At 46.2% G+C, this 22619-nt stretch overlaps 1 protein-coding gene across 1 annotated transcript in view; it reads right to left on the bottom strand.

Moving 5' to 3' along the window:
- Window positions 1-4025: 4025 nt before the first annotated feature.
- CLPTM1 (CLPTM1 regulator of GABA type A receptor forward trafficking) overlaps window positions 4026-22619 on the bottom strand; it is a 30662-nt gene continuing 12068 nt past the window's right edge. The window contains 11 exon segments of the mRNA XM_030970791.1: window positions 4026-4433; window positions 6466-6577; window positions 6579-6634; window positions 7920-8055; window positions 10001-10096; window positions 12304-12494; window positions 14682-14775; window positions 15981-16055; window positions 16681-16850; window positions 19076-19196; window positions 20636-20721. Coding sequence (XP_030826651.1) covers window positions 4297-4433; window positions 6466-6577; window positions 6579-6634; window positions 7920-8055; window positions 10001-10096; window positions 12304-12494; window positions 14682-14775; window positions 15981-16055; window positions 16681-16850; window positions 19076-19196; window positions 20636-20721 — 1274 coding nt within the window. The 3' untranslated portion in view covers window positions 4026-4296.

Genomic DNA, 22619 nt, shown 5'->3' with positions numbered 1-22619 from the left:
CTTGTCCCCTCCTGTCTTGTGCCCCCCAAATGTCCCTGTCCCCAAATCCCCCCTGTCCCCCTCCAGTGTCAATGTCCCCAAATCCCGCTCGCTGTCCCTCCTTGTCCCCTCCTGTCCCCTTGTGCCCCCCAAAATGTCCCATGTCCCCAAATCCCCCTGTGTCCCTCAGTGTCAATGTCCCCAAATCCCCCTGTGTCCCTCAGTGTCACCTGTCCCCAAATCCCCCTGTCCCCCTCAGTGTCAATGTCCCCAAATCCCCCCGGTCCTGCTGTGCTGCCTCGGTGTCCCTTGTCCCCAGATCCCCCTCGCTGTCCCCGTGTCCCCTTGTGCCCCCCAAATGTCCCCTGTCCCCAAATCCCCCTGTCCCTCCTGTGCCACCTGTCCCCAAATCCCCCCTGTCCCCCTCCAGTGTCACCTGTCCCCAAATCCCCCCCCCCCCTCCTTGTCCCCTCCTGTCCCCTTGTGCCCCCAAATGTCCCCTGTCCCCAAATCCCCCTGTCCCCCTCAGTGTCCCCTGTCCCCAAATCCCCCTGTGTCCCCCTCAGTGTCAATGTCCCCAAATCCCCCCCCGTCCCCTCCTGTCCTCGCTGTCCCCGTGTCCCCCCCAGTGTCACCTGTCCCCAAATCCCCCCGGTCCCGCTGTGCTGCCTCGGTGTCCCTTGTCCCCAGATCCCCCTCGCTGTCCCCGTGTCCCCTTGTGCCCCCCAAATGTCCCCTGTCCCCAAATCCCTCCCTGTCCCTCAGTGTCACCTGTCCCCAAATCCCCCTCTGTCCCCCTCCCCTCCTGTCCCCGTGTCCCCACCCCCCGTACCCGCCTGGCTCCGGTCCCGCTGCGGTCGGGCCCGGGTCCGCTCCCGGTACCGCCCAGGCAGTCCCAGGGGCTCCGGTACCGGTACCGGCCAGGCAGTCCCGGGGGCTCCGGTACCGGAACCGGCCAGGCAGTCCCGGGGGCTCCGGTACCGCCACCGGCCAGGCAGTCCCGGGGGCTCCGGTACCGGTACCGGCCAGGCAGTCCCGGGGGCTCCGGTACCGCCCAGGGAGTCCCGGGGGCTCCGGTCCCGGTCAGGGGGTTCTGATCCAGGGGTTCCGCTCCGGGTGAGGAAGATCCGGTCCCGGGGCTCCGGTGCCGTTCGGGGAACCCCGCTCCCGGTTCTGGTCGGGGACTCCGATCCGTGGATCTCCGGTGCCGGTCCCGGTCAGGAGTCCCGGTTCCGGTCCTGTTCAGGGGTCCAGTCCCGGTCCCGTTTGGGAGTCCCGATTCCGGTCCCGCTCGGGGGTCCCGGTGCCGGTTCCGGTCCCGGTCCCGGTCCCGTCCAGGAGTCCCGGTCCCGGTCCCGTTCGGGGTTCCCAGTGCCGGCCCCGTTCGGGGTTCCCGGTTCCGGTCCCGGTCCCGTTCGGGGGTCCCGGTTCCGGTCCCGGTCCGGGTCCCGTTCGGGGGTCCCGGTCCCGGTTCCGGTTCTGGGGGCGGGGGCAAATCCCGGCCTCCCCAAGCCCCGCCCACGCCCCGCCCCTGCGTTTGACCGACAGCTCCATCGACCAATAGGAGCGCCAGCTTGAGGTCACGTGTCCTCCGAGGGCTGGGGCACGTGAGGGGGCGGGGCCTGCGCCGGGCACGTGCCAGGGGGCGGGGCCGCTGTTCTAGACACGTGACTGGCGGGAGGAGGGGGAGGGGGACACGGAGAGACCCCCCCGGGATCCCCAAAATTAACGGGACCCCCCCAAAATTAACGGGCAACCCCGGGACCCCCCCCAAAATTACCGGGACTCCCCAGGACCCCTCCCCGAATTAACGGGGATCCCCAGGACCCCTCCCCGAATTAACAGGGACTCCCGGGACCCCCTCCCCAAATCACCGGGACCTTCGGGACCCCTCCCCGAATTAATGGGGACCCCCGGGACCCCCCAAATCACCGGGACCCCCGGGACCCCTCCCCAAATTGGGGCTGCTGCTCCACCCCAGGCGACTTTTCCAACCAGAAAAAGGTGGGAAAACGCCAAAAATTGGGAAAATCTGCCCAAAATGTGCGAAAACGCCCGCCCCCCAAAAAAGTGGGAAAATCTCCCTAAAACTTGGGAAAATTCCCCAAAAAACGGGAAATCCCCCCCAAAAAAGCAGGACCCCTCCCCCCTCAAAAAAATCACCGCCAAAATGGGGAAATCTCCCAAAAAAAAAGGGAAAATTGTCCCCCCAAAAAAATGGGAAAATCCCTCCAAAAGTGGGAAAATCCCCCTAAGAACTGGGAAAAATGCCCCCAAAAAATGGGAAAATTCCCCCAAAAAGTGGGAAAATCCCGCTAAGAATTGGGAAAAATGCCCCCAAAAAATGGGAAAAATCCCCCAAAAAATGGGAAAAATCCCGCTAAGAATTGGGAAAAATGCCCCCCAAAAAAAGGGAAAAATCCCCCAAAAAGTGGGAAAAACCCCCTAAGAATTGGGAAAAATGCCCCCAAAAAGGGAAAAATCCCCCAAAAAGTGGGAAAAATCCCGCTAAGAATTGGGAAAAATGCCCCCAAAAAAAGGAAAAATCCCCAAAAAGTGGGAAAATCCCCCTAAGAATTGGGAAAAATGCCCCCAAAAAAAAGGGAAAAATCCCCCAAAAAGTGGGAAAAATCCCCCCCCAAAATGGTGAAACCCCGGAAGGAAATAAAAACGTGGAATTGTTTTGGGGTGAAATCAGCTCTTTATGGCTCCGCGGACACTTTTCCTACCACACCGGACAATGGGATGGATGGAGCACGACGGGGACGCGACAACACCGGGAGGTGACACCGGGCACCGGCGGGGGAGGGGACAGGAGGTGACAAACCCCCCCAAAATCCCCCCAAAATCCCGGCTGGCCAATGGGAATCTGGGAATGGAGGGGACAGGAGGTGACACCCCCCAAAAACCCCAAAATCCCCCCAAAAATCCCATCTGGCCAATAGGAATCTGGGAATGGAGGGGACAGGAGGTGACACCCCCCAAAAACCCCAAAATCCCCCAAAAATCCCATCTGGCCAATAGGAATCTGGGAATGGAGGGGACAGGAGGTGACACCCCCCAAAAACCCCAAATTCCCCCAAAATCCTCCCCAAAATCCCCCCAAAATCCCATCTGGCCAATGGGAATCTGGGAATGGAGGGGACAGGAGGTGACACCCCCAAAATCCCCCCAAAATCCCATCTGGCCAATGGGAACTTGGGAGAGGGAGGGGACAGGAGGTGACACCTCCAAAAACCCCAAAATCCCCCAAAAATCCCCCCAAAAATCCCCCCAAATCCCATCTGGCCAATGGAAATCCGGGAGAGGAGGGGACAGGAGGTGACACCCCCAAAATCCCCCCAAAAAACCCCAAAATCCCCCAAAAATCCCATCTGGCCAATGGGAACCTTGGAGAGGAGGGGACAGGAGGTGACACCCCCAAAACCCCCAAAATCCCCCCAGAATCCCCCCAAAATCCCGGCTGGCCAATGGGAACCTGGGAATGGAAGGGACAGGAGGTGACACCCCCAAAAACCCCAAAATCCCCCAAAAATCCCATCTGGCCAATAGGAATCTGGGAATGGAGGGGACAGGAGGTGACACCCCCAAAAACCCCAAAATCCCCCAAAAATCCCATCTGGCCAATGGGAATCTGGGAATGGAGGGGACAGGAGGTGACACCCCCAAAACCCCAAAATCCCCCAAAAATCCCATCTGGCCAATAGGAATCTGGGAATGGAGGGGACAGGAGGTGACACCCCCCAAAAACCCCAAAATCCCCCAAAATCCTCCCCAAAATCCCCCCAAAATCCCATCTGGCCAATGGGAATCTGGGAATGGAGGGGACAGGAGGTGACACCCCCAAAATCCCCCCAAAATCCCATCTGGCCAATGGGAACTTGGGAGAGGGAGGGGACAGGAGGTGACACCCCCAAAAACCCCAAAATCCCCCAAAAATCCCCCCAAAAATCCCCCAAAATCCCATCTGGCCAATGGGAACCTTGGAGAGGAGGGAACAGGAGGTGACACCCCCAAAATCCCCCCAAAAAACCCAAAATCCCCCCCAAAAATCCCATCTGGCCAATGGGAACCCGGGAATGGAAGGGACAGGAGGTGACACCCCAAAAAACCCAAAATCCCCCCAAAAATCCCATCTGGCCAATGGGAACCCCCCCTCACCGCCCCCTCCCCCATCACGGGGTGGTGGTGGGGGGGGTGGGGGGGGATGGAAAGTTCTGGAACGTTCCGTCCGGGGGGGAGGGGGAATGGGGGGATTTATTTATGTATTTATTTATTTTATTATTTAATTAATTAGTTATTATTAATTTTTTTTTTTTAATCGTTTTTTTTGTCGCGGGCGGGCTCGGGGGGCGGCGCCGCGGGGGCTTCGCCGGTGCCGCCGAATTCGTTGACGCGCGTGGGGTCCACGCGGTAAATCCAGCGCTGGTACAGGTAGATGAAGAACACCACGTCTGCCATCGGGGAGGGGGGGAAAATTCGGGTTTTTTTTGGGGAAAATTCGGGGAGATTTGGGGGTTTTGGGCGTTTGTTCGGGGCAAATTTGGAGAAATTCAGGGTTTTTTTGGGGTTATGGAGGAACGGTTTGGGAACGGCCAGAATTGCATCTCAAATCCCCCAAATGTTCATTCTGGAACGCCCAAAAGTCCAGCTCGAATTAGCCCAAAATCCACCCCCAAAATTTCCCAAAATCTCTAAAATTCACCCCAAAATCCCGTTCACAGTCCCTCAGGCAGCCCATCCTGTACATCATGGGCATCTCCTCTGGAAACCCCAAAATTCCCTCTGAAATTCCCCAAAATCCTCCCCAAAATTGGCCAAAATCCCCCAAATTCACCCCAAATTCCCCGCTCACCGTCCCTCAGGCAGCCTATCCTGTACATCATGGGCATCTCCTCTGGAAACCCCAAATTCCCTTTCTGGAATCCCCAAAATTCCACCTGGAAACCCCAAAATTCCCTCTCAAATCCCCAAATTCTGTTTTGGAACCCCAAAATTCCCTCTCTAGAATCCCCAAATCACCTTTCCGCAATCCCAGAATTCTCTCTCAAATCCAAAAATCCCCTCCTGGAATCCTCAAAATTCCCTTCTAGAACCCCAAAATTTCCCCAAATCCCCCCCAAAACTCCCCCTCAAATTCCCCAAAATTTCCCAAAATCCCCAAAATTCCCCCCAAAATCCCGCTCACCGTCCCTCAGGCAGCCTATCCTGTACATCATGGGCATCTCCTCTGGAACCCCAAATCTGCCTCTCAAATCCCCAAAATTCCACCTGGAATCCCCAAAACTCCCCCTCAAATTCCCCAAAATTCCCCTCAAATTCCCCAAAATTGCCAAAAATCCCCAAATCCCCCAAATTTCCCCCAAATTCCCCGCTCACCGTCCCTCAGGCAGCCTATCCTGTACATCATGGGCATCTCCTCTGGAACCCCAAATTCCCTTTCTGGAACCCCAAAATTCCACCTGGAAACCCCAAAACTCCCCCTCAAATTCCCCAAATTCCCCCCAAAATTCCCCAAAATCCCCAAAATTCCCCCCAAAATCCCGGCTCACCGTCCCTCAGGCAGCCTATCCTGTACATCATGGGCATCTCCTCTGGAACCCCAAATCTGCCTCTCAAATCCCCAAAATTTCACCTGGAATCCCCAAAACTTCATCTCAAATTCCCCAAAATTCCCCTCAAATTCCCCAAAATTTCCCAAAAATCCCCCAAATTCCCCCAAAATCCCCGCTCACCGTCCCTCAGGCAGCCTATCCTGTACATCATGGGCATCTCCTCTGGAACCCCAAATCTGCCTCTCAAATCCCCAAAATTCCACCTGGAATCCCCAAAACTCCCCCTCAAATTCCCCCCCTCAAATTCCCCAAAATTGCCCAAAAATCCCCAAATCCCCCAAATTTCCCCCAAATTCCCCGCTCACCGTCCCTCAGGCAGCCTATCCTGTACATCATGGGCATCTCCTCTGGAACCCCAAATTCCCTTTCTGGAACCCCAAAATTCCACCTGGAAACCCCAAAACTCCCCCTCAAATTCCCCAAATTCCCCCCAAATTCCCCAAAATCCCCAAAATTCCCCCCAAAATCCCGGCTCACTGTCCCTCAGGCAGCCTATCCTGTACATCATGGGCATCTCCTCTGGAACCCCAAATCTGCCTCTCAAATCCCCAAAATTTCACCTGGAATCCCCAAAACTTCATCTCAAATTCCCCAAAATTCCCCTCAAATTCCCCAAAATTTCCCAAAATCCCCCAAATTCCCCCAAAATCCCGGCTCACCGTCCCTCAGGCAGCCTATCCTGTACATCATGGGCATCTCCTCTGGAACCCCAAATCTGCCTCTCAAATCCCCAAAATCCCTTTCTGGAACCCCAAAATTCCACCTGGAAACCCCAAAACTCCCTCTCAAATTCCCCAAAACCCCCCCAAAATTTCCCAAAATTCCCAAAAATCCCCAAATCCCCCAAATTCCCCCCAAAATCCCGGCTCACCGTCCCTCAGGCAGCCTATCCTGTACATCATGGGCATCTTGATGACGAAGGCGAACAGGTCGTCGATGAAGGTGTTGAGGGCCTTGTAGGTGAGCATGCGGTCGGGCAGGTGGCGACCACGGATGCAGCTTGTAATGATGAACAGCCTGGGGGACAAAAATGATGAACCCTGCGGCATATTAGGGGCTTTAGGAACGTTTTTTGGGGATTTAGGAACGTTTTTTGGGGTTTAGGAGCAGTTTTGGGGGTTTGGGAACGATTTCGGGAATTTTGGGGGTTGAAGGTGTTGATTTTGGTGAGGAGACCATGGATAGGAGCTTGTAGTGATGATGAAACCTGGAGAAAAAAACTGGGGTTTGGGGATGGTTTTAGGGGATTTAGGAACGTTTTTTGGGGATTTGGGAGCATTTTTAGGGGATTTGGGAGCGTTTTTTGGGGGGGTTTAGGAGCAGTTTTGGGGGTTTGGGAACGGTTTCGGGAATTTTGGGGTTGAAGGTGTTGAGGACCATGGATGGGATCTTGTAGTGATGATGAAACCTGGAGAAAAAACTGGGGTGTGGGGGTGGTTTTAGGGGATTTAGGAACGTTTTTGGGGGATTTGGGAGCGTTTTTAGGGGATTTAGGAACGTTTTTAGGGGATTTAGGAACGAACGTTTTTAGGGGATTTAGGAGCGTTTTTGGGGATATTTTGGGGACATTTCCAGGGCTATTTCAGGAACATTTTAGGAACATTTTGGGAATATTTGGGGGATATTTTGGGAATTTTTCAGGGATATTTTGGGAATTTTTCAGGGATATTTTGGGACTATTTCAGGGGTATTTTGGGGGACATTTGCAGGGATATTTCAAGAATATTTCAGAAATATTTCAAAGATATTTTGGGACTTTTTCAGGGATATTTTGAGACTATTTTGAGGAATATTTTGGGGCTATCTCAGGAATTTTTCCAGGATATTTTGGGGCTATCTCAGGAATTTTTCCAGGGTATTTTGGGGCTATCTCAGGAATTTTTCCAGGATATTTTGGGGCTATCTCAGGAATTTTTCCAGGATATTTTGGGGCTATCTCAGGGATATTTTGGGACTATTTCAGGAATATTTTGGGACTGTTTTCAGGAATATTTTAGGACTATTTTCAGGGATATTTCAGGGATATTTTGGGACTATTTCAGGAATTTTTCCGGGACATTTTGCGACTGTTTTGAGGAATATTTTGGAACTATTTCAGGAATATTTTGGGACTGTTTGAGGGCTATTTCAGGAATTTTTCAGGGCTATTTCAGGAATTTTTCAGGGCTATTTCAGGAATTTTTCAGGGGCTATTTCAGGAATTTTTCAGGGCTATTTCAGGAATTTTTCGGGGCTATTTCAGGAATTTTTCAGGGCTATTTCAGGGCTATTTCAGGAATTTTTCGGGGCTATTTCGGGGCTGTCTGGGGCGCGGCCAGCACTCACCGAAGGTGAGCAGGAAGCCGTAGAGCATGCTGAGCACCCAGGAGTACCAGCCCTTGTGCTCCAGGTACAGCAGGCTGTACACGGCGTAGCAGCCCAGCAGCGGGAACAGGATCCACGACAGGTACCGGAACGCCATCTGGAAACCCCAAAAACAACCTCAGATTGGGGGGTTTGGGGCCTTTTGGGGGTTTGAGGGGATTTGGGATCATTGTGGTACCGGAACGCCATCTGGAAACCCCAAAAACCCTCAGAATGGGGGGTTTGGGGCTTTTGGGGGTTTGAGGGGATTTGGGATCATTGTGGTACTGGAACGCCATCTGGAAACCCCAAAAACAACTTCAGAACGGGGGGTTTGGGGCCTTTTGGGGGGTTTGAGGGCTTTGGGGGATTTTGGGGGATTTGGGGGTTTGGGGGATTTGGGGTTTTGGGATCATTGTGGTACTGGAACGCCATCTGGAAACCCCAAAAACACCTCAGAACGGGGGGTTTGGGGCCTTTTGGGGGTTTGGGGGGATTTGGGGGGATTTTGGGGGATTTGGGGGAGTTTGCGGGGAATTTGGGGCTGGTTTGGGATCATTGGGGGTACCGAACGCCTTGGGACCCCAAAAACCTAGATTGGGGGTTTGGGGCCTTTTGGGGGTTTGGGGGGATTTGGGGGGATTCTGGGTTGGTTTGGGGGGTTTGGGGGCTGGTTTGGGATCATTGTGGTACCAGAACGCCATCTGGAAACCCCAAAAACAACTTCAGAACGGGGGATTTGGGGCCTTTTGGGGGTTTGAGGGGGATTTGGGATCATTGTGGTACCGGAACGCCATCTGGATACCCCAAAAACAACCTCAGAACGGGGGGTTTGGGGCCTTTTGGGGGTTTGAGGGGATTTGGGATCATTGTGGTACCGGAACGCCATCTGGAAACCCCAAAAACAACTTCAGAATGGGGGGTTTGGGGCTTTTTGGGGGTTTGAGGGGATTTGGGATCATTGTGGTACTGGAACGCCATCTGGAAACCCCAAAAACAACTTCAGAACGGGGGGTTTGGGGCCTTTTGGGGGTTTGAGGGCTTTTAGGGGGATTTTGGGGGGATTTGGGGGAGTTTGGGGGGAATTTGGGGCTGGTTTGGGATCATTGTGGTACCGGAACGCCATCTGGATACCCCAAAAACACCTCAGAACGGGGGGTTTGGGGGCTTTTGGGGGTTTGAGGGGGTTTGGGGAGATTCTGGGTTGGTTTGGGGGGGATTTGGGGCTGGTTTGGGGGGTTTGAGGGGGATTTGGGGGCGATTTGGGGGAGTTTGGGGGGATTTGGGGCTGGTTTGGGATCATTGTGGTACCGGAACGCCATCTGGAAACCCCAAAAAAACCTCAGAACGGGGGGATTTGGGGCCTTTTGGGTGTTTGAGGGGTTTGGGTTTGTTTCAGGTCAATTTGGGGGAGTTTGGGGGGTTTTGGGGCTGGTTTGGGATCATTGTGTACCGAACGCCATGACCCCAAAAACTCAATTTTGGTTTTGGGGGTTTGAGGGTTTGGGTTTTTTTGGGGGTTGGCTGGTTTGGGATCCCGGGGGTCTATCTCAAATTCCCACCCCAAATTCCCATCCCAAAGTCCCAAATTCCCACCCCGGGGATTCCCGAATTCCCAAATTCCCAAATTCCCATCCCGAGGGTTCCCAAATTCCCAAATTCCCATCCATGGGGTTCCCAAATTCCCAAATTCCCAAATTCCCATCCCGAGGGTTCCCAAATTCCCAAATTCCCAAATTCCCAAATTCCCATCCATGGGGTTCCCAAATTCCCAAATTCCCAAATTCCCATCCCGAGGGTTCCCAAATTCCCAAATTCCCAAATTCCCAAATTCCCATCCATGGGGTTCCCAAATTCCCAAATTCCCATCGCGGGGATTCCCAAATTCCCAAATTCCCACCCTGGGGTTCCCAAATTCCCAAAGTCCCAAATTCCCATCCCGGGGGTTCCCAAATTCCCAAATTCCCATTCCGGGGGTTCCCAAATTCCCGAATTCCCAAATTCCCATCCCGAGGGTTCCCAAATTCCCAAATTCCCAGGAATTCCCGGGAATGCCCACTCACATCATCGTAGACCTTGGTGGAGCTCTCCACGTAGGTGGATTTGTCGGTGAAGCGCGGCCGGGGCAGGAGCCCGGCCAGGCGCTGCTCCCGGTCCAGCTGCCAAAAAAACCCCCAAATTAATCCCAAATTAATCCCAAATTAATCCCAAATTAATCCCGCAGGAAATCCCAAATAAATCCCAAATTAATCCCAAAATTAATCCCAAATTAATCCCAAATTAACCCCAAATTAATTCCAAATTAACCCCAAATTAATCCCAAATAAATCCCAAATTAATCCCAAATTAACCCCAAATTAATCCCAAATTAATCCCGCAGGAAATCCCAAATAAATCCCAAATTAACCCCACAAGAAATCCCAAATAAACCCCCAAATTAATCCCAAATTAATCCCAAATTAACCCCAAATTAATACCAAATTAATCCCACAGGAAATCCCAAATAAATCCCAAAATTAATCCCAAATTAATCCCAAATAAATCCCAAATTAATCCCAAATTAACTCCGCAGGAAATCCCAAATAAATCCCCAAATTAATCCTAAATTAACCCTGCAGGAAATCCCAAATAAATCCCAAATTAATCCTGCAGGAAATTCCAAATAAATCCCAAATTAATCCCAAATTAACCCCAAATTAACCCTGCAGGAAATCCCAAATAAATCCCAAATTAACCCTGCTGAAAAATCCCAAATTAACCTTGCAGAAAAATCCCAAATTAACCCATTGGGAAAATGGGAAAATCCCAAATTAACCCCACAGGAAATCCCAAATAAATCCCAAATAAATCCCAAATTAATCCCTTGGGAAATCCCAAATTAATCCCTTGGAATAATGGGAAAATCCCAAATTAACCCCGCAGAAAAATCCCAAATTAATCCCGCAGAAAAATGGGAAAATCCCAAATTAACCCCGCTGAAAAATCCCAAATTTTTCCCCATTTCTTCGCCATTTTTCACTTTTTTTTTCTCATTTATTCCCCATTTTTCCCCCAATTTTTTTCCCCATTTGTTTTGTCTTTATTTTCCCATTTTCCCCTCTATTTTTTCCTGTTTTTCCCTATATTTTCCCCCCAATTTTCACCATCTTTTCACCGTTTTTCACCATTTTTCGCCCTTTTTTCACCCTTTTTCACCATTTTTTCCCCATTTATTCCTTGGTTTTCCCCATTTTTTCCCCATGTGTTTTGCCTTTATTTTCCTATTTTTCCTTCAATTTTCTCCCATTTTATCCCCATTTCCCCCCATTTTTCACCGTTTTTTGCCATTTTTCCACCATTTTTTCCCCATTTATTCCTTGGTTTTTCCCCCATTTTTCCCCATGTGTTTTACCTTTATTTTCCCTTTTTTCCTTCAATTTTCCCCCATTTTTATCCCCATTTTTTGCCATTTTTCCACCGTTTTTTTGCCATTCTTTTGCCATTTTCCACCATTTTTTCCCCATTTATTCCTTGATTTTCCCCCATTTTTTCCCCATGTGTTTTGCCTTTATTTTCCCTTTTTTCCTTCAATTTTCCCCCATTTTATCCCCATTTTTTGCCATTTTTTCACGTTTTTTTGCCATTTTTTGCCATTTTTCCACCGTTTTTTGCCATTTTTTCCCCATTTATTCCTTCATTTTTCTCTCATTTTTCCCCATGTGTTTTGCCTTTATTTTCCCTTTTTTCCCTCGATTTTCCCCCATTTTATCCCCATTTTTTGCCAATTTTTTCACCATCTTTTCACCGTTTTTCACCATTTTTTTGCTCTTTTGTCATTTTTTTCATTTTTTCCCATTTTTCCCGATTTCCCCGTGTTTCGCCCCAGACTGACCCTGACGTCCATGACCTTGGTGATCTTCCAGAGGTTGATGAGCAGCCCCACGAGCACGCTGAGCTGCTTTTCCCTCCTTTTGTCCCCATTTTTTGCCATTTTTCATCATTTTTTCCACCGTTTTTCACCATTTTTTCCCCATTTATTCCTTGGTTTTTCCCCCATTTTTTCCCCATGTGTTTTGCCTTTATTTTCCCTTTTTTCCTTCAATTTTCCCCCATTTTATCCCCATTTTTTGCCATTTTTTCACGGTTTTTTGCCATTTTTTGCCATTTTTCCACCGTTTTTTGCCATTTTTTCCCCATTTATTCCTTGGTTTTTCCCCCATTTTTTCCCCATGTGTTTTGCCCTTATTTTCCCTTTTTTGCCTCAATTTTCCCTCATTTTATCCCCATTTTTTACCAATTTTTCCCCCCATTTTTCACCATCTTTTCACCGTTTTTCACCATTTTTTCCCATTTTTCCCGATTTCCCCGTGTTTCGCCCCAGACTGACCCTGACGTCCATGACCTTGGTGATCTTCCAGAGGTCGATGAGCAGCCCCACGAGCACGCTGAGCTGCACCACCACGTTGGTCTCGTTGTCCAGGATGTAGAGCAGCACCACGAGCGACTGGAACACGCCGAAGAACACGGAGCGCACCGAGAGCCCCTCCAGCGACTGCCGGCTGTTCCAGAACTGGATGTCTGCGCGAAAAATGGGAATTTCTGGGAATTCTGGGCGGGAATTGAGGGATTTGGGGGAAAAATCCCAGAGGGAATGGAGAAAAAGGGTCAAAAATGGGGATTTTGGGGGAAAATCGCAGGTTAATGCATGCGGAGAAAAAGGGTCAAAAAGGGATTTTGTGGAATTGGGGTTTTTGGGGTTTTTGGGAAAAATCCCATTGGGAATGGAGGGAAAGGGTCAGAAATGGGGATTTGGGAATCGCAGGGACTGGCGGCTGTTCCAGAACTGGATGTCTGCGGAAAAAATGGGAGTTTCTGGGAATTCTGGGCTGGAATTGAGGGATTTGGGGGAAAAATCCCAGTGGGAATGGAGAAAAAGGGTCAAAAATGGGGATTTGGGAATCGCAGGGACTGGCGGCTGTTCCAGAGCTGGATGTCTGCGGAAAATGGGAATTTCTGGGAATTCTGGGGGGAATTTTGGGAATTTGTTGGGAATGTTGGGAATTGTCACTGTTTTTGAAGGCCAGGAACTCGAATTCCCAAGATTTTTGGGTTGAATTCCCGGAATTTTTGGGCTGAATTCCCAGATTTTTAGAATGAGTTCCCAGGGATTTTTGGGCAGAATTCCCCAGATTTTTGGGATGAATTCCCAGAATTTTTGGGCTGATTTCCCAGATTTTTAGGATTAATTCCCAGGGATTTTTGGGCTGAATCCCCAGGGATTTTTGGGCTGAATTCCCAGGGATTTTTAGGATTAATTTCCCAGAATTTCTGGGCAGAATTCCCCAGAATTTTAGGATGAGTTCCCGGGAAAAGTTGGGAATTTTGGGAAAAGTTGTGAATGTTGGGAATTGTCACCGTTTTTGAAGGCCAGGAACTTGAATTCCCAAGATTTTTGGCAGAATTCCCCAGATTTTTGGGATTAATTTCCCGGAATTTTTAGGCTGAATTCCCAGGGATTTTTGGGCTGAATCCCCCGGATTTTTAGGATTAATTCCCAAAAGTTTTGGGCTGAATTCCCAGATTTTTAGGCTGAATCCCCCAGATTTTTAGGATTAATTTCCAGGGATTTTTGGGATTAATTTCCCGGATTTTTTAGGATGAGTTCCCAGGGATTTTTGGGCAGAATTCCCCAGATTTCTGGGATTAATTTCCCAGAATTTTTAGGCTGAATCCCCAGGGATTTTTGGGCTGAATCCCATTTTTTTTGCGTGCTTTCCTTTAAGGGTCTTTTCTGTGTGGCGTTTAGGTGGTTTTTGTCCGTTTTAGGATTATTTCCCAGAATTTTTGGGCTGAATTCCCAGGGATTTTTGGGTTGAATTCCCAGATTTTTAGGATTAATTCCCAGGGATTTTTGGGCTGAATCCCCAGGGATTTTTGGGCTGAATTCCTGGGAATTTTTGGGCTGAATTTCCCGGATTTTTAGGATTAATTTCCCAGAATTTCTGGGCAGAATTCCCCAGAATTTTAGGATGAGTTCCCGGGAAAAGTTGGGAATTTTGGGAAAAGTTGGGAATGTTGGGAATTGTCACCGTTTTTGAAGGCCAGGAACTCGAATTCCCAGAATTTTTAGGCTGAATCCCCAGGGATTTTTGGGCAGAATTCCCCAGATTTCTGGGATTAATTTCCCGGAATTTTTAGGCTGAATCCCCAGGAATTTTTGGGCTGAATCCCCCGGATCTTTAGGATTAATTTCCCAGAATTTTTGGGCTGAATCGCCCGGATTTTTAGGATTAATTTCCAGGGATTTTTGGGCTGAATTCCTGGGAATTTTTGGGATTAATTTCCCGGATTTTTTAGGATGAGTTCCCAGGGATTTTGGGCTGAATTCCCCGGATTTTTAGGATTAATTTCCCAGAATTTTTGGGCTGAATTCCCAGGGATTTTTGGGCTGAATTCCCCAGATTTTTAGGATTAATTCCCAGGGATTTTTGGGCAGAATTCCCCAGAATTTTAGGATGAGTTCCCAGGAAAAGTTGGGAATTTTGGACAAAGTTGGGAATTTGTTGGGAATGTTGGGAATTGTCACCGTTTTTGAAGGCCAGGAACTCGAATCCCAGGATGTTTGGGATGAATCCCCCGGATTTTTGGGATTAATTTCCCAGAATTTTTGGGCAGAATTCCCCGGATTTTTAGGATGGGCTCCCAGGAAAAGTCGGAAATTCTGGGAAAAGTTGGGAATTTGTTGGGAATGTTGGGAATTGTCACCGTTTTTGAAGGCCAGGAACTCGAAGACGCTGTGCACGATGGAGACCACGATGGTCAGGGCCAGCAGGTACGGGTTGGTCTCCAGCAGAGCCACCTGGAAAACGGGGAAAAAAACGGGAAAAATGGGAAAAAAATGGGAAAAAGTGGGAATTTGGGGATGGAATGACAAAATCAGCCCGGAGGGAGCGGGAATGGGGGAAAAATCTGGAGAAATCTGCAGCAAAAACCTCCAAAAACTGGGAGAAAGTGTGGAAAAAAATGGGGAAAATCCAGGAAAATTGAGGGAAGTTTGAAGGAAAAGCTGAAAAAAAAATCAAAAAATTGGGGAAAGATTGGGGTGGGTTGGGAAAAATTGTGGGAAATTAAAAATAATTGGGGGAAACTGGGAAAAAGCCACAACAAACGCTCTAAAAAATCTGAAAAAAATCTGCACTAAACTCCTAAAAAAACCCCAGAAAACTCAGGAAAAATCACAGAAAAACAAAGAAAAATTGGGGAAATTGGGAAAAATCTGGGGACAACCGGGGAAACTTGTCCAAAAATCGATGAAAAATTGGGAAAAAAGCAGGGGAAAACTGGGAAAAATCGGAAAGGAAAAAATATCGAGAAATCAGGAAAAAATTGTAAAAATATTGGGAAAATTTGTAGAAAAACTGTAGAAAAATCATAGAAAAAATGTTTAAAAAATGGGAAAAAAGGTACAAAAATTGGGAAAAATACTGGGAAAAATTGTACAAAAATTGGGAAAAATTATATAAAAATCAGGGAAATTACTGGAAAAAATTGTAGAAAAATTGGGAAATTTATTGGGAAAAATTTGTAGAAAAATCAGGGAAAAATTGTAGAAAAATTGGGAAAAATACTGGGAAAAATTGTAGAAAAAGTGGGAAAAATATTGGGGAAATTTGTGGAAAAATTGTACAAAAATTGGGAAAATTATTGGGAAAAATTGTAGAAAAATCAGGAAAAATCCCTACAAAGCTCCCCAAAAACCCCAGAAAAATCAGGAAAAATATTGGGAAAAATCTGCACTAAATTCCTAATAAAACGGGGGAGGGAAATGGAGAAAAAAGAGGAAAAAATCTGCACAAAACCTCCAAAAAACCCTGAAAAAATCTGCACTAAACTCCTAAAAAAACCCAGGCAAAATCCCAGGAAAAATTCTAAAAATATTGGGAAAAATTGTAGAAAAATGAGGAAAAATCATGGAAAAATCCACACTAAGTCCCCAAAAAACGTCCGAAAAAAATGGGAAAAATCGGGAAAAATTGGGAAAAGTGCAGAAAAGTGAATTTGTACCTTGACGGAGTCCTGCTCCTCGTCGCTCTGCTCGTAGAGCTCCTCGCCCAGGAAGTTCCAGGGGCTGCGCGAGCTCTGCGCCAAAACGCGTAAAAACCCCGAAAAATCCCCAGCAAAAACCCCCCAAAAATCGGGAAAAATTGGGAAAAATATTGGGAAAAATTGTAGAAAAATCGGGAAAAATTGTAGAAAAATCGGGAAAAATATTGGGAAAAATTGTACAGAAATTGGGAAAAATATTGGGAAAATGGTAGAAAAATCAGGGAAAAATTGTAGAAAAATTGGGAAAAATACTGGGAAAATTCGTAGAAAAATTGTAGAAAAATCAGGAAAAATTGTAGACAAAATGTACAAAAATTGGGAAAAATATTGGGAAGAATTGTAGAAAAATTGGGAAAAATATTGGGAAAATTTGTAGAAAAATTGTAGAAAACTCAGGAAAAATCATAGAAAAATTGGGAAAATTGTAGAAAAATACTGGGGAAAAATGTACAAAAAGTGGGAAAAATTGCAGAAAAATCAGGAAAAATCATAGAAAAATCGGGAAAAATCCCCACAAAGCCCCAGGAAAACCCCAAAAAATCAGGAAAAAAATGGAAAACTCAGGGAAAGTGTGGAATTTGTACCTTGACGGAGTCCTGCTCCTCGTCGCTCTGCTCGTAGAGCTCCTCGCCCAGGAAGTTCCAGGGGCTGCGCGAGCTCTGCGCGCGTAGAGCTGCCAGCGCCACAGCGACAGCGGGCAGAAGGACAGACGGAAGGGCAGGCGCCGCACGCTCTCGTTGATGGGGAAGTAATCGCGCTGCAGGTTCCAGTAATCGTTGAAGTACAGGATGGGGAAGTAATCCCCGCTCAGCGCGTCGAACTTCACGTCTGGCGGGAGAAATCGGGGGAAAATGGGGAATGAATGGGGAATGAATGGGGAATGAATGGGGGGAAATGGGGAATGAATGGGGAATGAATGGGGAAATGGGGAATGAATGGGGAAATGGGGAATGAATGGGGAAATGGGGAAATGAATGGGGAATGAATGGGGAAATGGGGAATGAATGGGGAATGAATGGGGAATGAATGGGGGGAAATGGGGAATGAATGGGGAATGAATGGGGAATGAATGGGGAAATGGGGAATGAATGGGGAATGAATGGGGAATGAATGGGGAAATGGGGAATGAATGGGGAAATGAATGGGGAAATGAATGGGGAATGAATGGGGAATGAATGGGGAAATGGGGAAATGAATGGGGAATGAATGGGGAATGAATGGGGAATGAATGGGGAAATGAATGGGGGAAATGGGGAATGAATGGGGAATGAATGGGAAATGAATGAATGGGGAATGAATGGGGAATGAATGGGGAATGAATGGGGAATGAATGGGGAATGAATGGGGGGAAATGGGGAATGAATGGGGAATGAATGGGGAATGAATGGGGAATGAATGGGGAATGAATGGGGGGAAATGGGGAATGAATGGGGAATGAATGGGGAATGAATGGGGAAATGGGGAATGAATGGGGAATGAATGGGGGGAAATGGGGAATGAATGGGGAATGAATGGGGTTGGGAATGGGAATAAATGGGGTAAAATGGGGATAAATGGGGTTGGGAATGGGGAAATAGGGAAAAAAATGGGAAAATGGGGGGAAAATGGGGAAAAATGGGAATAAATGGGGGTAAAATGGGGATCAATGGGGTTGGGAATGGGGGAAATGGGGGGAAAATGGGAATAAATGGGGGTAAAATGGGGGAAATAGGGAAAAAATGGGGAAAATGGGAATAAATGGGGGGAAATGGGGAATAAATGGGGTTGGGAATGGGGAAATAGGGGGGAAATGGGGAATAAATGGGGAATAAATGGGGGGAAATGGGGAATAAATGGGGGAAAAATGGGAATAAATGGGGGAAATGGGGGGAAATGGGGAATAAATGGGGAATAAATGGGGTTGGGAATGGGAATAAATGGGGGGAAATGGGGGAAAATTGGAATAAATGGGGGGAAAATGGGGAAAAATGGGAATAATTGGGGAAAAATGGGAATAAATGGGGTTGGGAAAGAGGAAAATGGGGAATAAATGGGGTTGGGAATGGGGAAAATGGGGAATAAATGGGGGAAAATGGGGGGAAATGGGGAAAAATGGGATTTGGAAGAGAAAAAATGGGGGAGAATGAGGGAGAAATTGGGAAAATGGGGGGAAAATGGGGAAAATGGGAATAAATGGGGGAAAATGGAGGAAATGGGGGGAAATGGGGGGAAAATGGGGAATAAATGGGGTTTGGAATGGAAAAAAAATGGGGGAAAGTGGGGAAAAAATGGGATTTGGAACAGAAAAAATGGGGAATAAATGGGGAAAATGGGGTTGGGAATGGGAAAAATGGGGGGAAATGGGGGAGAAATGGGGAAAAATGGGGTTGGGAATGGGAAAAATGGGATTGGGAATGGGGAAAACGGGGGAAAATGAGATTAGGACCAGGAAAAAATGGAAAAAAGGGGGAAAATGGGAAAAAACCCCAGGAAAATTGGGGGAAATGGGGTTGGCAATAGGAAAAATCATTAATAATGGAATAGCTTCATTAATAACGGGAATAAATTAATTAGGGATTGGGAATGGGAGGAACTGGGATGAACTGGGATGAACTGGGATGAACTGGGACCCCACAATCCCAACCCAGCCCCGTTTTTAATGGGAATTATTTGTTTTTATAGGAAATTTTCCATTTTTTGGGGAATTTTTATGAACAGGAAACTAGGGCCCCACAATTCTGGTAATGGTAACTAGGGGGGAAAACTGCCAATAATGTGGGAGGGGAGAGGGGTGGCACAACAACCGCCCCATTTTTAATGGGAATTTTTTGGTTTTTTATGGGAATTTTCCATTTTTGGGGAATTTTTTCAGGAAAACACAAAATTCTGGCTGCTCACACTGGTCCAGGGTGGGAAACACTGCCCCTGACCCAGAGATGAACTGGGATGAACTGGGATGAACTGGGACCCCACAATCCCAACCCAGCCCCGTTTTTAATGGGATTTTTTGGTTTTTCTGGGAATTTTCCAATTTTTGGGAATTTTTTGGAAAACTGGGAATTCTGGCTGCTCACACTGGTCCAGGGGCGGGGGCACGCTGCCCTTGACCCAGGGCGTGTGGTCATCCACCATGTTGATGGTCAGGTTGGGGTGCCAGTGGGAAATGACCTCGACCGGCCCGAAATCCTCGGCTCTCTGCAGGGGAAAAGCGCAGGGTTGGCAGGAAAACACAAAAAAAATAACCCCAAAAAAATTTAAAAAAAAAAAATAAAATAAAAAAAAAACAAAAAAAACCAAAACAAAAAAAAAAAAAAAAACCCCCAAAAAAATCCCCAGAAAACCAAAAAACCCAAAAAAACCCCAACCAAACCTGCCCCAAAAACCAAAAACAGAAGCAAAACAAAACAAAACAAACAAAAAAAGTCCCCCAAAAAGACCCTAGAACTCCTAAAAAACCTCAGAATTATTTAAAAAACACCAAAAAATTCCCCCAAAAATCCCCCAAAAGCCCCAAAATCTCCCAAAAAAAGCCCAAAAAATCCCCTCAAAAAACCCAAAACCGCTTAAAAAACCCCGAAAATGCCCCAATAATCCCAACCCCCACCAAATGCCAAAAAATCCCCAAAAACACTAAAAATATTACCCCAAAAATCCCAAAAATTCCCCCCCAAAATATCCCCTAAAACCCCCCCAAAAATTAAAAAAAATTCGCTCCAAAACTTCCCCCAAATGCCAAAAAAATCCCCAGAAAAACAAAAAAAATCCCCCAAAAGAAAAAATTCCAAAAATAAAACAATCGCCCAAAAAACCTGCAAAAAAAAATCAAAAAAATCCCCAAAAAATCCCCCCCAAAAAACCCCAAAATTATTTAAAAAAAACCCAAAAAATCCCAAAAAAGTTCCAAAAAATCCCCCCAAAAAACACCAAAAATATTAAAAAAAAACCAAAAAAATCCCAAAAATCCCAAAAAATCCCCCAAAAACCCCTCAAAAATATTTTAAAAAACCCAAAAAAATCCCCAAAAAGACCCAAAAAATCCCCCCAAAAAACCCTAAAAATATTTTAAAAAATATTTTTTTAAAAATCAAAATCAAAAAAAAATCCCCAAGAAGTCCCAAAAATCCCCAAAAACCCCAAAAATATTACAAAAACCCCAAAAAATCCCAAAAGACCCAAAAAATCCCCCAAAACCCTCAAAAATATAAAAAACAAAAAATCCCCCAAAAAGACCCAAAAAATCCCCCCAAAAAACCCTCAAAAATATAAAAAAAAACCAAAAAAATCCCCAAAAAGACCCAAAAAATCCCCCCAAAAACCCTCAAAAATATAAATAAAAACCCCCAAAAATCCCCAAAAAGACCCAAAAATTCCCCCCAAAGAACCCCAAAAATATTTTAAAAAAACCCAAAAAATCCCCAAAAAGACCCAAAAAATCCCCCCAAAGAACCCCAAAAATATTAAAAAAAAAAAATCCCAAAAAGACCCAAAAAATGCTCCAAAAAACCCCAAAATCTCAGGAAAAATCCCCACCAAAAATGCTCCAAAAACCCCAAAAATTCCCCCCAAAAATCCCTAAAAAAACCCAAAATTCCCCAAAAAAATCCCCAGAATTTCCCAACTGGGGCAATTCCCACCTTGATCATCTCGGGGTCGGCCTCGGTCTCTCCCGTCAGGAGATTTTTGGTTTTCTGGAATCGCCTCCGTTTGTATTTGTTGATCACTGAGGGAAAAATGGGAAAAAATGGGAAAAAAAATGGGGAAAAATGGGGAAAATATGAGGGAAAATGGGGAAAATGGGGAAAATATGAGGGAAAAATGGGAAAAATAAAAGGGAAAAAATGGGGGAAAAATGGGGAAATTATAAGGCAAAAATGGGGGAAAATACAAGAGAAAAATGGGGGAAAAAATTGGGAAAAAATTGGGAAAAAATGGGAAAATGGGAACAAAAAGGGCAGGAAAAAATGGGGAAAAATAAGAGGGGAAAATGGGAGGAAAAAGGGGAAAAAAAGGGGAAATTGGGGGAAAAAATGGGGGAAAATAAAAAGGAAAAATGGGGGAAAATAAAAGGGAAAAATGGGGGGAAAAATGGGGAAAAACAGGGAAAATAAAAGGGAAAAATGGGGGAAAATGGGGAAAATAAAAGGGAAAAATAGCGAAAATAATAGGGAAAAAGGGTGGAAAATAAAAGGGAAAAATGGGGGAAAATGGGGAAATTATAAGGCAAAAATGGGGGAAAATAAAAGGGAAAAATGGGGGAAAAAATTGGGAAAAAATTGGGAAAAAATGGGAAAATGGGAAACAAAAAGGGCAGGAAAAAAATGGGGAAAAAGGAAAAAAAGAGGGAAAATGGGAAAAAAAGGGGAAAAATTAGGGAAAAAAAAAAGGGGGAAAAATGGGGGAAAATAAAAAGGGAAAAATGGGGGAAAAATGGGGAAAAACAGGGAAAATAAAAGGGAAAAATGGGGGGAAAGATGGGGAAAATAAAAGGAAAAAAAATAGCGAAAATAATAGGGAAAAAGGGGTGGAAAATAAAAGGGAAAAATGGGGGAAAATGGGGAAATTATAAGGCAAAAATGGGGGAAAATAAAAGGGAAAAATGGGGGAAAAAATTGGGGAAAAATTGGGAAAAAATGGGAAAATGGGAACAAAAAGGGCAGGAAAAAATGGGGAACAAAGGGAAAAATAAGAGGGGAAAATGGGAAAAAATGGGGGAAAAATGGGGGAAAATAAAAAGGAAAATGGGGGAAAATAAAAAGGAAAATGGGGGGGAAATGGGGAAAAATGGGGAAAATAAAAGGGAAAAATGGGGGGAAAGATGGGGAAAATAAAAGGAAAAAAAATAGCGAAAATAATAGGGAAAAATGGTGGAAAATAAAAGGGAAAAAAGGGGGAAAAATGGGGAAAATATGAGGGAAAAATGGAGGAAAAATGGGGGAGGAATGGGGAAATTATAAGGCAAAAATGGGGGAAAATAAAAAGGAAAAATGGGGGAAAAAATTGGGAAAAAATTGGGAAAAAATGGGAAAATGGGAACAAAAAGGGCAGGAAAAAATGGGGAACAAAGGGAAAAATAAGAGGGGAAAATGGGAAAAAATGGGGGAAAAATGGGGGAAATTGGGGGAAAAATGGGGGAAAATAAAAAGGAAAAATGGGGGGAAAAATGGGGAAAATAAAACGGAAAAATAGCGAAAATAATAGGGAAAAATGGTGGAAAATAAAAGGGAAAAATGGGGGAAAATGGAGGAGAAAATGGGGGAAAATAGGAAAAATGGGGGAAAAATGGGGAAAAACGGGAAAAATGGGGAGTAAATGGGGAAAACAAAATGGAAAAATTGGGGGAAATGGGGAAAAAGAGAAAAAAGGGCAGGAAAAAATGGGAAAATGGAAAAATGGGGGAAAATGGGGAAAATGGGGGAAAAATGGGAAAAAAAGGAAAAAATGGGATTAGGAAAAATTGGATCCCTCCCATTCCCGTAGGAATTTGGAACCCAAAAATTGGGAATTCCTGGGAATTTCCCTGTTCCCAAGGGATTTAGGGACATTCTAGGGGGATTTGGATCTCAAAAATTGGGAATTCCTGGAATCCCAAGGGATTTGGAACCCAAAAATTGGGAATTC

Source organism: Camarhynchus parvulus, unplaced genomic scaffold, assembly GCF_901933205.1.
Source record: "Camarhynchus parvulus unplaced genomic scaffold, STF_HiC, whole genome shotgun sequence".
NCBI lineage: Eukaryota > Metazoa > Chordata > Aves > Passeriformes > Thraupidae > Camarhynchus > Camarhynchus parvulus.
This window is presented reverse-complemented; position numbering and strand designations above follow the sequence as displayed.